The 17,483-nt window shown below is 57.6% G+C and overlaps 1 protein-coding gene and 1 long non-coding RNA gene across 2 annotated transcripts; both read right to left on the reverse strand.

Moving 5' to 3' along the window:
• Positions 1-6,937: 6,937 nt before the first annotated feature.
• Positions 6,938-8,398, reverse strand: LOC132582694 (uncharacterized). The gene is made up of 2 exons (XR_009556200.1): positions 8,313-8,398; positions 6,938-7,199 (listed from the first exon to the last, which is right to left on the reverse strand). It is a non-coding gene; the product is annotated as an uncharacterized LOC132582694 (long non-coding RNA).
• A 116-nt stretch (positions 8,399-8,514) lies between these two features.
• IRX2 (iroquois homeobox 2) lies at positions 8,515-11,969 on the reverse strand. Its single transcript, XM_060254506.1, has 4 exons — positions 11,712-11,969; positions 10,389-10,809; positions 9,158-10,006; positions 8,515-8,606 (listed from the first exon to the last, which is right to left on the reverse strand). The coding sequence occupies exons 1-4, from the start codon at positions 11,955-11,957 to the stop codon at positions 8,515-8,517; spliced, it is 1,608 nt and encodes a 535-aa protein (XP_060110489.1). The 5' UTR covers positions 11,958-11,969.
• Positions 11,970-17,483: the final 5,514 nt, after the last annotated feature.

Consider the following 17,483-nt stretch of genomic DNA (forward strand, 5'->3'; position numbering starts at 1 on the left):
CTTCCTTCCTTCCTTCCTTCCTTCCATCCCGCCGCCAGGAGAGGCCCGGAGCCCACCGAGGCCCGCCTAATGAAAGAGCCTTGGCATCCATTACACCCGAGGATTAGCTAATTGCCAGAGCCGAGAGGGGGGAGACGCGGCCAGAGAGGGGGAAATAAATAAATATGCCTTTAAGTAACCGAAAGTAATTATAACCCCATTGTTGACGCTAACGATTAATAATTGATCGGCTGTTCTACACAAGGAGATGTGCGTGGATTCGCCCCGCAAACGCGCGAGCGCCGGTCTCTTTCTTTTCTGGGTCTTTCTCAATCCCTCCGCCGACTCTTCAAGCGTCTTGCTCGGAAGGGCGTCTGTTAATGGACGAGAAGGGGAGCCCGGCTTGGCAGGCAGGACGGGGCGGGGCGGCGAAAGGCCTTTCAGAGACAGGGCAGGAAGGTCCAGATTTTGCCCGGGAGCTTTTTACAGGCGGTGCCGTTGCTTTAGCAGTGCCCTACTGAAGAGGAAACCCAGAGCTCCGGTTCCGTCACAGCGCTGAAGCCGAGAGTCTCCCCAAGCCCACAGGCGATTGACTGCCATGGCGGCGGCGGCGGCGGGGTGTTCTTTGGACCAGCGCAGGCTTTCCCCCGGCTGGACGCGAGAGAGGGCGATTCCGCTAGGCAAAGGACCACTTGGGCACCCTAGAAAACTGGAGACCGGGGGAGAAAGTGCTGGGACTCCGACAGCGCCCCTGCAGAGTTACTCTGAGACCCACGGCAAACTGGAGGGACGCCGTATGCAGTTGCCCTCTAAGAAGACCCGAATGACATCCTCAAAAACAAAACAGCGGGATCTCCTTCGTAGGCAGTGAACACACCCCTCCCCCCCCAAAAAAAAACCCCCACCCCGGGGCGCTCCTCCCTCGAGGCTCCGCAGGGTCAAGCAGACGCCGGCAGGCTTCAGTGGAGCCGGGGCTCAAGCAGCTCGTTTGCATCTCAGCCAGTTTTTAGGATGCGGCGCGCCGGAGCCTTTTCTCTGAAGCTCGCAGGGCGGGGTTGGATCATGGAGTGGACGAGTTCAGCCCCCGAGGAGGGCCCGGCTGTCTGGCGCGGCCATTTCGGTCAAGCAGCTCTCCGTGGCTGCTGTTTGGGGTGCGCTTGGTTTGATCCCAGAATGTCCTCGGAGGAGGCAGGAAGAAGTGCCGTCTTCTCCTTCAGAGCTCTTTGCTGGACGGGCTGCTTGGCCTTTCTCTTTCGTGGGGGGGGGGAGGGGAGGAGGCCCTCTTGCTCCCCCCCCCTTCTTCCTGCACCCTCCGGAATAGTCTCCAGGACGTCACTCGAAAGCAACTCCGCGCGGGTCCTCGGCGGCAGCCGGTCCTACGGAGGAGGGCAGCAGCGGCCTATACTCCCAAGTAGACTTGCCTCAAGCCCCCCCCCTCCCGCCCGGGCGCCTGTCTGCTGGCCTCCTTCGGCCCACGGCTCCCCCAAGCCCCGGCCAGGCCTAGCTCAGCTCCGCAGGGAGGCTCCGCCAGCCCCAGGCTGCCTTTCCGAAGGCCAACGCTGCGCTCCGGCTGGCGATTCCAGTCCCCTTCCCAGGAGGCCCCAACCCGCACAGTCCAGCCCGAGGGGGGCCAGCCGCCCTGCCGCGCCTTCCTCCCTTTAGCGGGGCAGCGAAGCCCCCAGGGGCAGTCGACGCGCGTGGTTCGCTCTGGGGCGCAAGCCCCCCCCCCCCAAATCGGCGAGACTTGTGCTTCCAAAGCGCAACTGCTTTCGGGCACTCGAACGCGCAAGAAACTGAAGACGCCACACTTACTCCTGAGTAAACCCTGGCCCCACTTCTCCCCGTGTAAAATGGAACTAAAGGTCCTACGAGCGATTCTATAAGGGCCGTCGGTTTCGTGGAGGCCCAGGAGACGGGGCGGGGGGGAGGCGGATATTGAAGGCTGACCCCTCCGCAAGTCCCTGGCATTGGCTGCAGGGGCAGAATTGGTACTCAGGTTGCAAACCCCCTCTTGTGGGTATTTGCTAGGCTGTCAGCCCCACTCATTTCCAGGTCAGGCTGCAGCTTCTCTTTGAACAGAGGGACAGTTGTGCAACCCGAAACAAAAGCGTTTAATTCGGCAGGAAGGCTCCGACTCCGATATTAGGATTTGCATTGTAACTAAAACATGCAAAGGGTTGGGCCTGAAAAGGTTCCACTCAACGGAATGGGAGCATTCCTCCAGGGAAGACAACAAACGTGGGTGGATCCGCTTCTGCGCCAGAAGCCCCCCCCCCCCCGACTGCCGCCAACGATGAAGGTAAACCTGCTGCCCCTGAGCCGCCAAAGCTCCCGGCAAGATACGCGGGACGAGGGAGGCGACACCCCCCCCCCCAACAAAGGCGGATCTTCCGAGAGACCACCTCTCCCTCCCCCCTGAGGAGCAAATGGAGGGAGCTTTGCAGAGAGGAGGGGGGCAGATTCCCCCCTCTGACCCGACAAGGCCAAGGCCGGTTTGCCCCCTGCTCCAGGAACCACCTGACCCGGAAGCCAGCGCTCAGGGGTGGAAACCCAGAGAACTCGCGCCTGGCGAGGAAGGGACAGGCTAGAAGTGCACTAAGAACTCTGACCCCGGAACTCCCCGCTCAGGTGGCTACAGCGATGATATCAAATTGACTGCAAAGAACTTCAAGATATAGTTGCATTGATAGAACAATATTGGACAGAGGAAAGATAGAAATCAACGCACCAAACAACATCAAACATGCCCTTAAGAAAAATGCAACCACGGAGTATTACCCAAGTGTTAAAAAGATACCGTGTTGCCTCCAATTAAATGGATTAACACATGGGCCGTCCCCGCTCTAAGATACACAGCGGGCACTATTGATTGGCAACGAACAGAAAGAGAAGCAAGAGATTCCAGAACTCACAAGACAATGATGATGCATCACTCACTCCCCCCTTGGTGCTGATTGTCTTTACTTACCAGGAAAATTAGGTGGGAGCGGCCTCCTGAAAATTAAGCAAGTAATTGAGAAAAAAAAAGGAGCATTGGATGACCGCACCAAGAAAAGCAAAGAGAAACTTCTAGCTGAAGTGTACAAGGAAGACTTATTTAAGGATACAGGAGCCAAAGAAGATTACGAAAAGATTGCAATCAAAGCTCAATTTGGCAACCGGAAGGAAAAGCACTTGCTTGAGCAATATTTGAATGACATCGAGGAGAGCAAAAACACCCGGAAGTGGCTCCAAAATGGGCACTTTTCGGTGGATTCGCAGCAGAAGCAGAAGGCCTTGTTCTTGCTGCCCACGAACAGGCGCGCAAAATAGTCTGAAAGCCCAGATCCAAGAGACCAGTGATGACAGCAAATGTCGACTTTGAAAGACAAAGGCTGAAGCAGCCGACCACATGGTCAGCGCCTGCAGTAAAATCGCTCAAACAACTAAGCAGCAGCATCTCTGTTGCGCGGGGATCTTTGCAAGAAGTCTGCCTGAAATTCAGGGGAGCACAAACCAGGCAAGATCCTGGAGAACAATGGAACAAATATTCTTTAGGACTTTTAATTACAAACAGACAGAAACCTGAAGCTTAACATCTCTGCTATCACAATTGTATGTGTGTGTGTGTGGGGGGGCGGGAATAAGAAATAGGGTTTGGATCATTGATACCGCAAGCCCAGGAGAAAAGAAAGAACAGGAGAAAACCAGAAAAATACCAAGACCTAGAAAAGAGTTAGGCACCTCGGAGAGAAGAAGGTGACCGCCTTGTCGGTTTTCATGGGAGCCCTTGGAGCAGAGCCTCGAAGTCTCAAGAGACACCTGGGCCCTCTGGCCACGGAGCAAGTAACACCCGCTCAGCTCCAGAAGAAGAATCCTGCAAAGATACATTTGCCGTTTCCAAGAACTTGTCTAGATCTAGAACTGCAGAACGCCATCCACCTGTCAAATATTCAACTGTGACCATTCATAATAATGACAACAATAACAACAGGAAATAAATTCCAGCAGCGGGCTAATGTTTTCAGGCTCTCCTTTTGCTAATAGTAATAAAAATAGCCCAACAGCGCAAATTCCCGTCTTGGGAAAGTTCTCCTGCAGGCGCTGCCATCGACAGAAGGGGTCATTCTTGCACACAAGCAAGAAGCTCCCAATTGTGTGTTTAACCAGTTAATAGTTTTCCTTTATTACATAGATTTGCACAGGAGAACTTCCTGACGGGTTTACCCAAATACGGAATTTAAAAATCACTTGACTTCACAAATCGTTGGGGGGGGGAGTACATTCCAGAGCCCTACTGCCCCAACCTCCCCCCCCCCAGAAGATTATCGCAACCCGTTTGGGCCTGAGAGACAACAGGGGGACGTTTCGAAAACTCAGGTATTTTGGCTTCGAGGAAAGGAAAGGAAAGGAAAGGAAAGGAAAGGAAAGGAAAGGAAAGGAAAGGAAAGGTCTAAATTTTTAGCAAAAGGTGAGTAAATTATGGAAATCTGAAATGATGCTTTGGGCGTATAAACATCAAAGGAGAGGCGTTAGTTTTCCTAATCTCTGCCACAGAAGGATTTTTTTTAAGGAGAGAGAGAGAAATAAAACCGACCGATATGTGCAGTTACATGGCAGAAAACCCGGGCTACAAAAGAGGGCGAGTGGAAAAAAGAAGAGACAAACCAGAAGGAGAAGCTTCTACTGAAACGTTGCTCCGGAAGGGGGGGGGGGGGGTAGAGGGAGAATAATCCGAGATTTTAGCTGTTTTCCGGGCTAAAATAATCCTGTTTGTATTTAGAGCGGCGGTCTGGCGGAAGGCAGAAGATCGCCTCGCTGAGGGAAGGTTTTTTGTTTTTTTTTAAGACCGTCTCGCTAGCATTTTAACATGAGATTAGTTCAGAGTGGGGAGAAAAACGGATTTTTAAAGGCCCTCCTAAAGCCCAAAGGCCGAAGCCCCGGAGCTCCCGGTAGGGCTGTGCTGCCATTTGGGCAGGAGGGCGCAGCTCCCGCCTTCCCCGGACTCTTCTCCTGCGCGCCGCCCGGGAGCAGGAAGGGCGAGAGGCGGCCGGCGCAAGAGAATCTCGGCGGGGGGCGTGGGGCGGGGGATGCGAAGGAAAGGCGGGCGTCGGCGGGAAGGGAACGGAGGCACAGAGAAGCGAGGAAGGACAGATTTCGTTTGAATCCTGTCGAGCTTGTTTCCGATTCCACCAAGTCACCTGGGGAGCGTCTGGGTCACCAAAGAGAGACATCTGGAAGGTACCTGGTTGCCCGTCCCGAAAGGGGCCCCTGCACGGCTCAGGGGAGTGGATCGCAACATACAGGGACTAGTCCGAAGTCCAAACTCTTTTAAAAGCGCTGTTTCCATGCACACCACGGTGTAAAGAGTTAGACAAGCCCCCCGTCGAGTTTAGGGTTAATTTCTCCCCACATGCGAGATCCTCGGGGCAGAGACCTCTGTTGCAGGCTTCAAAGCCCAAAGCACAACAGGGTGAATAAAGTAATGTAATAATTCACAACCACAACCACATTTCGCCGATGCAATAAATGGTCCCTTACCTCCCTGTAATGACAGGATCGCCCCTCCCCCACTCGGCACACACCGAGGTCGCTTTTTATCCCCTTAAGCCCTCCCCCCACCCCCACCCCCAAGCCGACACTCTCTGAGATCACTTTCAAATGCCCTTTCTAACAAGGCCCGGAGCAAAAGGCCACCAATTGCCAGCGAACAAAAAGCCACTGGAGAGAGCCCCGTTTGTCAATATCAACTGGTCCAGCAATTTCCCATCTTCAGACACATCGGCCTATCTGAGCTGGCAGATGTTTAGACAAGACTTTATAAATTGTTCAATATCAGCCCGTAATGAACCCCAACTGACCATTCCAAAGCAGCTAAAAGCACCCGTGATCTCCCCTGCTGGGATCTAATAATGCTTTCACACTGGAACATTATTAATCATGGAATAAAATAGATGAGGCTCTTGAAAAAATAAGTGTATGATTGATTAAAGGGCAATCTAAGAACCTATTATTCTTGTTTCATAACGGTAAGTTATATTCACTCAATTTATCTTTGGGGGAGAATATAAATGGGGGGCTGTCTTTTTATTGAAATTATATTATATGGGAATTCTCATTATGTGCTGGGAGGGGGCTTGAAGAGACTGCTTAGCTCTTTCATAAGCCTAATAGAGGTCGGTCTCATAGGCGATTCCCACCTGACAGACCTGGGAGCAGAAGGAGGAAGCATTTTAAAGGGGGTGGGGAATCCTTGGATACCTTTTTGTACCTTCAGGGTTTGGGGAGATTTTGATCAAAATCAAAGATAAACATATACATGCGAAGTCAAAACAGCACAGTGTGAAAATGTCATGTGTGTATATTTATCCCAGCCTTACAATTTACTTGGAAGGTTTTCGTTGCCCTAAAACATGTTCCTTCCGTAAGGTTTAATTAGCTAATTTGCTCCTATTATAAACATTTAACGATTTATCCTAAGATCCTGCACCAATAATATTTCATAGATTAATTGTCGTTTAAAATAAAAATAGCTGTAAATGAAAAATATCCCACTATGTAATTGCAGACTAATCTGTTTTTATTTACAATTAAAGATATAAATTAGTAAAGAATTCTCGTTAAACAACGAGGGGTTGTATAACCATCAATGTTTCAAATAAAAACCAGGCATAATTTATTTACAAAAGAATCAGGATTTCATTGCAATACAACTTGCATAAATTACTAGAAGCTCTTATATCATTACAAAAATAAATATCAAATTTTTTTCCACTTTGTAAGTACTGAAGTTCTTCAATCACGGCTTCTTTTTAATTGCTACTGCATGTATCTTTTAACAAAGAATTTGTACAATAAATCCTATCACACCTACAGAATATATATATTTATATCGATATATATACTGTGGCAATGAAGTGATCAATTCAAGATATCCTGAGGAAAAAAAACAGATTTGCTTTGTGTGTTTGTGTGTGTGTGTGTGTTTCTTCTTCTTCTTTTTCTTCTTCCTTGTTTAAAATCACACATACATTAGGGAAACTAGACTATACCAGCAAACTCACATAATGTCCAACAAAATTCTGGTTTAATTATTAGAGTCTGTTCATTTACTAGTGCTCTGTGGTCTTCTTTTATACAGTGGCACAAGATGTGATCCGGATTTAGAGTTTTGTTTAGAGATAGAGACAGAACAGAGCTGATGGCTTGTTGACTTTTCTCAAAGCAATTGTGACACCTACCTGTGGACCAAGGAAAACACCAGATCAGCCACCATCCTTCAGTTACAGACCGGGGGTTAAAAAATGGAAGGCAAACTGGCCAGAGAAGGATTAGGGGCTTGATGGGGGGGGGGGCGGGGAGGGGAGAAGCAGAATACTTGGCTACAAGATTTTTCTTTAATGGTAACCATAGCTGCTGGGGGTGGGGAGAGCAGGCCATCCACCCGCATTCTGTTCTCTTTGGAACCCTGCCAGAATGCATCTCATTGTCCTTCCTGCTATTTGAAATGCATCTAAGCACGCCTCACACTTTAAAAAAAGAAATGATGCACAATTCTTACCACTTAGCATGGTAAGGGATGAGAAAGAAGCCCTTGGTGAAAATGATTGAGAGCTGGGCCAGGCTCTTCCACAGCTCCGGTTCCTGGGGAAGGGGAAGGCTGGGCCGAACTTCCCGCCGGCTTCGGCTCTTATCCTTCAAGATCAGCCACCCCGAGAATCGTGTAGCCTCACGGGCAGCTCTGCAGTCCTTCACTTGGGCATTGCTGGCAAATAGCTTCAGCAAACAGAGCGTGGCTCTAAGCAGCGCTGTGCCCCCTTCATTTCACCCGGGCTTGGGCTGGAGAAGGGCCCAAGGGCCTCGCGCTCTAACTTTGCAAGCAACCATTTCCTAGAGAAAACAATTAAGGAATATCTCAATAATTTCCAGAGCTCGCGTGCGGGCGCAATAGGCACACACAATGCTTGCAATTGCTGCAATATTGGTTAATTGTTTTTCAAGGACAGGTGTCCCGCAAAGCACACACCTTTGGCATTTATCTATGCACAAGGAGGCGGGAACTGCAAAAACTAAACTCATGTCTAAAAGGAGGTGTTGAAAACGCCACAGCTGCTGTCTGCAGTCTGCTCCTTGGTAATGAAGCAAGAAATTGACATTAAGTAAATTTACAGGCCCGGCAATATATCTAGAGCGGGTGCCAAAAGGATTCTCCTTGGCAATGTTAATAATAGTAATAATAATAATAATAATAATAATAATAATAATAATAATAATAATAATAATAATAATAATAATAATAATAATAATAATAATAATAATAATAATAATAATAATAATAATATCATCTCACTTACATGCCTTCTATAGGTAGGGCTGTACTCCTACCGTGCACACTTCAGTGGGGTCTGTCAAAACAGAAGCGCCGGTTAGTCACACAGGACACAGCTGACTAACCGGATTACCCACGGCGGGGCTGCGGCTGCCCCCCTCGCCCCCCGGCTGCTGCTCGGCTCTTTCGGCTGTCGGGAGGGGGGAGAGGGGGGCTGGCGGTTCTGGCTAAAGAAGACGCTTGGCCTGACTTTTCCAGAAGAGCGAGAAAGGGGCCGAGAGGCGGCGTCCCCGGGCACCGTCCCTTCCCACTAAGGGCTCTTCAGAGCAAACGGTCAAAACTGGGGGCTTCACCGGGGTTGGGGAAAATAGCCCTTTATATATATATATATATATATATATATATATATATATATATATATATATATATATATATATATATATATATATATATATATATATATATATATATATATATATATATATATATATATATGGGGAAAAAGTATTTTCTTAATCAACCGAAGGCGCCCCTTTTGCTCAGGAATGTCCAAAGAAGTCAACATATCCAGAGACGTAGCAAAGAATAAACAATAAATATACTCTTCCCCTGTTTGAAACAAACCGGATAATTCTTTTTTTAAAAATGCGCATTTCATTTTTAAATAAACCCTGTAACTAAGGGAGAGCAACTTGCATCAGCTCCTTCGAAGTGTTCTGAATCCCTCCGAGAAAGCTAAAGCAGTCATTGTTTCACCAGAGCGGGGTCAGCTGGCCCCGCACCGGGCGCAATTCTCAGCGCTTGCTGAGTGAGACCCGCCCCCCCATCCCACCCCAGCCGCTCTCCGGCTTGCAGGAGCCCCCCTCCTACCGCGGTTCTTGCGCTCCCTGGGCCCGGCTGGCCCTCGCCTTGCCAAAACCGCCCCCTCCCCCGGAAGACGGAGCTCCTTCTGCCTACCTTTCTTGGCGTCGGGGCTGGCGGGCTTGTAGCGCTGCTGCTCCAGGTGGCCGGCGAGGCTTTTCAGCGCGTTCTCCGCCCCCTGCTTGTGCGCCGCGGTCCCGCTGCCGCTTAAGACGGCCTGGCCCAGTCCCTCGCCCGAAGCCACGGCGGCCGAGTTGTAGCGCAGGAGGCTCTGGCCCTGCAGGGCGCTGAAGTTCCCGTAGTTGGTGTAGTTGCTATAAAAAGGCGAGGTGTAGTAAATGTGCCGGCCCAGGAGCGAGGAGGCCGGGTAGGCGGCGGGGGCAGCGCTGTGGGGGGCGGCGGGCGGGCAGGCGGGCCCCAGGCCGGGCGGCGGCGGCGGCTGCGAGTGCTTAAGGTCCGAGGTGGCGATCTCGGCCAGCGACCAGAGCTTGGGCTTGCTGGCGGGCGTGGAGTGCGAGGAGGCGGCGGGCAAGAGCGCTTTGGCGGCGTTCCGAGAGGCGTCCTCGCCCGACTGCTGCCCCAGGAGCGGCGCTTCCACGCCGGTGAGGGGCGACGAGGTGACCGGCTTGGGCCGCAGGCCGCGGCTCGCCTCCTCTCCGTCTTCCTCCTCCTCGTCGTCGTCCTCCTCCTCTCCGTCGTCGTCGTCGTCGTCGTCCTCCATCTCGGCATATTTGTCCTTTCCCCCCGAGCCCGACTCGCCAAGCGGGTCCCCGCCGGGCCTGCTGCAGGGCGCCTTCTCGCCGTCCGATTCCGCCGAGCAGGAGTGGTCGGTGAGCGAGTCCACCTGCAGGCTGATCCCTGCCCAGAGAACCAGGGAGGCCGTCAGAGGCCCGGCCCGGCAGCCCCCCCCAGCGATCGCGGGCCCAGCTCTTCTGTAAGCCCGCCCGCCGGCCCGCCCCAGTGGCCTCGGGAAAGGCTCCCCCTTGCACTCCCGCTCCCACTCCTGCGGCTGCTGCCCTTAGTATTACGCCTCCTTTCCCCTCGCTGCTCTAAGGGACCCTGGCCAGGGCCGGAGGCGACTCCTCCGCCAGTGCAGCCAGCCGAGGCCGGGCCGGGCCGGGCCAAGGAGAAGGCAGGAGCCGCTCCAGCGCGCCGGCGGGGCTCAAGCGAGAGGCTGTGGGGGCCCCAGAAGGGGAGAAGCCCCGGGCGCCAGCTTCCCTCCCAGCCGCTGGGCTCTTACCTTCGTCCTCGGCCGACGCCTCATTGCTGTCGCGCCCTTTGTCCGAGGCGGCCTCTTTGGCCCGCAGGCCGCCCCCGCCGCCGTCGGCGTCCACGTCGTCCTCCTCGTCCTCGCTCTTGTTGCGCGGCGCCCACGTCATCTTGTTCTCCTTCTTGAGGCGCCGCCGGGCGTTGGCGAACCAGGTGGAGACCTGCGTGAGGGTCATCTTGGTGATGATGGCCAGCATGATCTTCTCGCCCTTGGTGGGGTAGGGGTTCTTGCGGTGCTCCTGCAGCCAGGCCTTCAGCGTGGCGGTGGCGTCGCGCGTGGCGTTCTTGCGGTAGGCCGGGTCGTTGAGCTGGTAGGGGTAGGCCGGGCTGCCGTAGGGGTGGTAGCTGATGGCCCCGCTCATGCCCGTCGTGTGGGCGTCGTAGGGCGAGCTCTGCCAAGCACAAGAAGGCCCCGTTAGCCGCCCCCAGCCGAGATCCGAGGCCCGCCCCGCTCGCCCCCTTGGAGCCGCTAGCCAGCGCGGCGCTCCTCGCCTCTTGGGGTTTTGCAACCCGCTCCCTTTTCTCCGCCGCTTTCACCTTCGGCTTTTTGCCGTTTAGTGCCATTCAACTCAAGCTTTTAAAAAGAAATTTCCCCGCTGAAAGCCCTCCAGGTAATTTCTGGAAATGGTTCGCCTTCTCCGAACAGAGCGGCAAGGAGATTTCCCCTCCTGACGTGGGGGGGGGGGAGAGGGAGACCGCAGCCCCCCACTTAGCAATTCACTTCGCTAATGCATTGCAAATCCAATTTGCAAACCAGAAGATATGCACCGTTTCGAATCGGTCAAATGCGGTATAATTAGCATTTTAATTCGCCCTTTAAACGTTTAAATTGCGCTGATTTAAAGTCTGCCTAACACAGGGATGTGGGGAAGGGGCGAAGGGAAAAAAAATTAGCGGAGCAAACTCAATAACTTTCAGAGAAGCGAGATCCGCTCCGCTCCACATTTCCCTTCTGTTCTTAACAGCCCGCGAACAATAAGGCTCGGCAACGTGCGGCCGCCCCCCCCCCCCCCGCTTCTTCTGCCCCCAGAAAGTCCAGCAGAGGGGCGCGGAAGAGGGAGCCGCTCCCTTGCCTCCGACACCCCTCCGGGAGAGGGCAGGGGAGAGCGGTGGCCGGGAGACGCTGGCCATCGGAGCGCTCTGGCGCGGCGGCGGCGGCGGCAACGGGAAGGCAGCCCCGCTTGGCCAGGAGCGGCGAAGGCTTTCCTCGGGGGCAGAAGGTAGGAGCCCGGCGCCCGCCGCCCCTTCCCCGGCTGCCCGCCGCCCTCGCCCCTTGTGCCCGCCCGGTACGCACCATGTAGGAGGGGAAGGCGGCTGCGGCGGGGTCGGTGGAGTAGTGGAGCGGGCTGGCGAAGCCGGGGGCCGCCGCCTGGGCGCTGAAGGCCGCCGATCCCGGGTAGGGGCTGAAGGCCGAGCCGGAGGAGGAGCGCGCCAGTTCCTCGCTGCGAGGGGCCGCCAGCGCCGACGCCCCGTAGGCCGGGCACGAGTAGAGCGCCAGCGAGCCCGGCGGCTGGTAGAGGTAGCCCTGCGGGTAGGACATGGCTGGGCCGCCCCGAGCAGCTCACAGCCGCCGCCGCCGCCCCGCCATCGGCAGCCAGAAGGCGAGCGGGCGCCGGGCCGAGGGGACGCGCGCGCCCCCGCTCCGCCTCTCTCTTTCTCCCGCCAGCCCGCCCGACGCCGCCGCCAGCCGCAGGAGCAGTAGGGGGAGGAGCAGCCGCCGCGAGGGCCGGGCCGGCGGGCGGGCGGGGGGGTGGAGGGAGGAGGAGGGGCGGCGGCGGCGGCGGGGAAGGAAGGAAGGAAGGCAGCCCGGGCCCCCTCGCCGCTCTCCTGCGCCGGCCGCCTGGGCTCCCCGGCAAAAAGGAGGCTGCGGGTGCCCCCCCCCCTGCAAAGGCGCCCCCACCCCCGCACATTGGCAAAGAGACCTGTCTGTCACGGAAGCTCCGCTGCAGAGCCGCCCAGGACACGCCCCCCGGCTGCTCCTCCCCCCTTCCCGAGGCCCCGCCCACCCCCGCCCTTTGGCGCGCGCAGGGACCGGGGGAGAGGGGGGCCGCCCCCTCCGCCTCCCACCCACGCCGGCCAGGGGGGCAGGGGAGCAGCTAGGGGGGCGCACCCCGGGGTGCAGCAGGCACCCCCGCCCGCTTCTGGGACAAGCGAGCTGCGCTTCCCCGGCTAGACCCGCCCGGCCTCGGATGCGTGTTGGAGAAGTCTGGCGGGACCCTCCGCCTCCCTTCTCGCTGGAGAAACCCGCTGCGCAGCTGCCATGGCGAGGTGCAGCCGGCTCCGGCTCCGCTGGGGAAAGGGCGGCGGCGGCGGCAGGTGCCAAGTGCCCGCAAGCAGCCTCCCGCGAAAGAGCCTGGCGGCGGCTGCACGGCCTACCGGCCTTCCCCGGAGCGGGCACGGGCGAGAGGAGCCAGGCGGGAGGGCCTGGCCGGAACAGCTGCTTCCGAGGCCCTGCACGGGGAAGCCGGCCGGGAAGAACCCGCGAGACGAGGGGCTTTGACAGGGGCACGCAGCGGGTCTGGCTTGGGCGCGAAGCTCGGGATGGCGGCGGGACCAAGGGTGCGCCCTGCTCCCCGCCCCTCCCTCCCTCCCTCCTGGTTCCCGCAGGAGCCCCTTCCGCGGCCACTCCGCAGGGGGGTCTGGGCTCTCTCGTCGCTTCTGCTGGGCGGCGCCCCCCAAGCCAGCCCCGCGTCTGCTTAGGCCAGAGACGACCTTCGGCAGAGCCCGGGGAAGCAGAAGCAGCCGGCCGACCAAGACTCCTGTGCTCATTCTGGAAACACCGCTTGGATCGCGGAAGCCTCCTCTTTAGTATTTCTCCAGCAGACTGAAGCCATGAAATTAAAAGACGTTTGCTCCTCGGGAGGACAGCTATGGCGAACCTGGGCAGTAGAATAAAAAGTAGAGACATCAAAAGTCCGTATAGTCAAAGCGATGGTATTCCCAGTAGTAAGGTATGGCTGTGAGAGCTGAACCATAGGGAAGGCCAAGCGGAGAAGAATAGATGCTTTTGTGATGTGGTGCTGGAGAAGACTCTTGAGAGTCCCTTGGACTGCGAGAAGATCCATTCAGTCAGTCCTAAGGGAAATCAACCCCGACTGTTCCCTGGAAGGTCAGATGCTGAAGCTCAAACACCTTGACCACCAAATAAGCACTCACTGGGGAAGACCCTGATGCTGGGAAAGACAGAAGGCAAAAGAAGAAGGGGACGGCAAAAGAGGAGATGGCTGGACAGCGGTACTGATGTACAAACACGAATTTGAGCAGACTTCGGAGGCTAGTGGAAGACAGGGGGGCCTGGCGGGACTTGGTCCACGGGGTCGCAAAGAGTCGGACTCGACTGTGCGACTAAACAACAAAAAGCAGATTGGGGGGGGGGGTCGCCCTGGGAAGGCAGGCCTGTCCCCCAGCAAGTGGGAGGGGATTCGAGCTCCCTCCTTTGACCTCCCGGCGGGGTCCCTGGACTAGGCGCAGGCGGGGACCTTCGGAGCGGGCCTGGTCGGTGGGCCGGTGCCAGAGAGCAGCCGGCGGCCCTTCCCCTTGCCGCCCCGAGCGGTTTTCACCCTCGGAAGAGCCGGCTGCCTCTTGCTTCCCCCCTCGCCCGCAGCCCAGCGGCCCTTCCCGCCCCACCCCCGCCCAGCAGCGGGCAGCGCGCGGGGGGGGGTCTCCCTTGACGGGGGTCCTTTTCCTGCCGTCCTCGCTTGTCCTCCGCTCTTCCCCGCATCTCCAGCCTCCTCGGGAATAGCCCCCCCCCCCGCTGGGCAGTCGGCTCTGCCGGCCCCCTTCGTATTCCGGAGGGAGGGAGGGCTGGAGGCCCCCACGAGTGCGGCACCGGCTCCAGCGTCTTCGGCCCGATTCCTGCCCGCGGCGGCCGGCGACTGAGGCCAGCGGGGGTCTAAGGACAAGGCCAGACAGGCAGCCCCGCCGGGTGAGGCCTTTTCTCCCAGTCTAATGGGACGAGGCGGGCGGAAGGGGCTTCCCTCCTCTTTTCCCACCAGGGGAGACCGCGGGGATTGGTCTGCGAGGCACACACCGATGCCCGCTGCGGAACGGAGATTCGACGGCACCCCCACCAGCAGCCCTCCGCCAACCCAGGACGACGCTTCCCAGCATCCGCCGAAGTTCTCCGGTCCCTGGCTGAGGCCAAAGGGAGAGAGCGCGCGCCTTGCCCCGCAGGCCCCAAATCCTTTCCCGAACCCACCCCGAGAGCCCCACTCGCGTCAGGGGGATTTACTTCCAAATCAGGAAGAGTGTGTGTGGGGGGGTGTTTATGGAGAAACACAACTCGCCTTTATAAATGCGCTCAGGATTTCCCCGGCGCGAGTGCAAAGTTATTATTTTTTTTTTAAGTCTGGGGGCGGGGGATTGCAAGGAACACAGCATTCAATCTGCCTGTTTTTCTCCCCCCCACCACCCATGTCTGCTTTTTTGCTTTCCCGGAGAATGCACGCTGGTTGCATACAGACATGCGCGCGCACACACACACACACACACACACACATTTGAAAAGGGCGCGTGTGGCTACTTGCCCAACGAGAGCGATTCGAGGGCCCCTGCTTTTAGGAGAATTTGCCCGCTCGTTGGGTGTGGGGCTTCCACGCGGGAGGGGGCACCAGGCAAGCACTTGCAAGAGCGAAGAGAAGACAGCGGGGCGCCTGGGCTCCCCCCCCCCCCTTGCGGGGCCAAGGAGCTCTCCTGGAGCTGGCGGCGTCTGGGATCTGCCTCTCTCTGCCCCGCTCCGGCCTCTGGGGAGACCTGCCCGCTGAATAGCCTCCCTGGACTGGACTCTTCCCAGCTCCCGTTGCCACCGCAGATCTAGTAGTCCCGGGGAGATCTTGCCTGGCCCCACCGCGCTTCTTACTGCTAAGAAGGCAGTGCGGCCCAAAGGGCAGTGCGGTGTAGTGGCTGAAATGTGAGGCCAAGACCCAGGTTCAAATTCCCCCCCTCTCAGCCGCACCGACCTCGCAGGATTGTTGTGAGGTTGCGATGGAGCGGAGGAGAAGGATGCCAGGCGCTTGGGGGCACAAGGACGGTTTCTCTTGAAGAGAAAAGACACCCTAGTCCTTGGAACTCAGCGGCCCGGCCTTGGCGCCAAGCGGCATCCTCCAAGGGTTTCGCTGAGCACCCCGTCCCCGCGCCCCCCCCCCCCCACTCCCAGACAGCCACTCATCATTTCTCCGAAAGGTCTGGAGGGAGTTTTGCAGGGAGCGGGAGGGAGGCTTTGGAAGCCACCCCAGGTCTGGAGCAAAGCCCCGCTGCTGCCGACGGAATCCTTGCGGGGGGGGGCCTCTGCGGTCCTGCGCGCAATTCTGCACCAAGGGAGGCCGTGGGGTGGGGGTGGGCCTGGGAAAGAGTGGGAAGTGGGCCCAGCACCTCGGAGATCCAGGCGCAAAGGAGGGGGAGGCCCTCTTCGCTCCTGCTGAGGGGTTCAAAAACAAACAGGCGACGTTTTCTAAACAAACCCAAACCCAAACCCAAAGCAGGCTGGAGTCTCTCCCTCCAGGCCATGGCAAGGTTCAGAGTCACACATGACACTTCTGCTCAAGGGCTAGGCAGCCCCCGCAGGGTCGTTGTGGCGCTGCAGGGGCAGAGGAGAAGAGGGGTACCGAGAGCGCCTTAGAGGCAGGGCGCCACTGGAAAGGGGACCGGCGGGGCTCCCAACTCCGGCCAGAGCATTTCGGCGGCCGCGGCACGAGGAGGCTGCTGCTGGGCCCGCATTTCGGTCGCCGCTGGGAGTTCGGGGCGACGCGGCAGGAGGAAGCCCCCCAGCGCCCTGCCCCGTTGCCCGCGCCCGCCTTCCTGCCCGCTGCTTGGGCCAGCCAGAAGCCCCCCGCCCCCCCCAGCCAGCGGTGCCGTGTGGGAGGAGCTGCCCGGGGGCCCAGTGGGAAAGAGGCGGTTAACAGCCGCGCTCCTGCTCCAGCAGCAAGCACCCGCTCGGCCCTCCACGGCCCGGCCTTTCGCCCCTTCCCCCACAGCTCTGCCTGGCGCAGCGGTCGGCCACAGGAAGGAGGCAGAAGCCGGTAAAAGCGGGAGAGCCCGCAAAGAGCCCCGAGTCCACTGGCTTCGCCGAGGGATGCCCAACCTCGAGGGCGCGCCCGTCGCCACCTGCGCCAAGGCTTTGTCGCCGAGGGAAGGTGCCTGAACTCAGTGGCATCGAGGCGTCGCGGGCCTGCTGCTTTGCGGGTGGAAAAAGGGTGTCAGGACTTCAGCCGGGAGGGCCGGTGCAGGGTCCGGGAGACCCCGCTGGGACTCCCCGCTCAGCCCCAGCCGAGCCTCTCGCTCATCTCCCCCCGCTGGGGAGGGGCAGGAAGGGCGGCCTCTCAGCCCTTTCGGGGGCTTGTTGTGCTCCGGGAGAAGGTCCCGGGTCCTCCGGAAGGCCCGTCCCGCGGCCTTTTCTCGGGAATATTCACCACTGGGGCGGCGGGGTGGGGGAGGGGAGTATTGTATCCCGTGCATTTCAGTGCCAGAGGTCCTGGTCGTTGTGGCCTGGCGCCTGCTCCCTGTCGACACGACTTCTCTCGGAAAGGCTGCCTGGCAGCGCCCCAAGCCCTTCGCGCGAGTTTCCCAGTGCCAGCAACTAAGCCGACCAAAGAGGCCGGTGACGCAGGCTCTCCCCCCCCCCTCCCATGGGTTGACTTCCAAGGGCTTTTGCTTAGCTGGAGCCAGCTTGGGTAGAGCCAATTTGGTGCAGTGGTGAAGTGCGCGGACACTTATCTGGGAGAACCGGGTTTGATTCCCCACTCCTCCACTTGCACCTACTGGAATGGCCTTGGGTCAGCCAGAGCTCTGGCAGAGTTGTCCTTGAAAGGGCAGCTTTTGGGAGAGCTCTTTCAGCCCTTCCTACCTCACAGGATGTCTGCTGTGTGGGGTAGCATAAAGGAGAAGAGAGCCAGTTTGGTGTAGTGGTTAAGTGCATGGATTCCTATCTGGGAGAACTGGGTTTGATTTCCCCCTCCTCCACTTGCACCTGCTGGAATGGCCTTGGGTCAGCAATAGCTCTGGCAGAGGTTGTCCTTGAAAGGGCAGCTGCTGTGAGAGTCCTCTCAGCCCCACCCACCTCACAGGGTGT

The sequence above is a fragment of the Heteronotia binoei genome, chromosome 14, assembly GCF_032191835.1.
Source record: "Heteronotia binoei isolate CCM8104 ecotype False Entrance Well chromosome 14, APGP_CSIRO_Hbin_v1, whole genome shotgun sequence".
NCBI classification, from domain to species: Eukaryota; Metazoa; Chordata; class Lepidosauria; order Squamata; family Gekkonidae; genus Heteronotia; species Heteronotia binoei.

Excerpts from the sequence above, each read along its gene's own strand:
- IRX2 (XM_060254506.1), bottom strand. The coding sequence starts at position 11,957 with ATGTCCTACCCGCAGGGCTACCTCTACCAGCCGCCGGGCTCGCTGGCG. Across the intron at positions 10,810-11,711 it reads CCGCCTTCCCCTCCTACATG|AGCTCGCCCTACGACGCCCA; the intron begins GTGCGTACCGGG and ends TGTGCTTGGCAG. Across the intron at positions 10,007-10,388 it reads GGCGTCGGCCGAGGACGAAG|GGATCAGCCTGCAGGTGGAC; the intron begins GTAAGAGCCCAG and ends TTCTCTGGGCAG.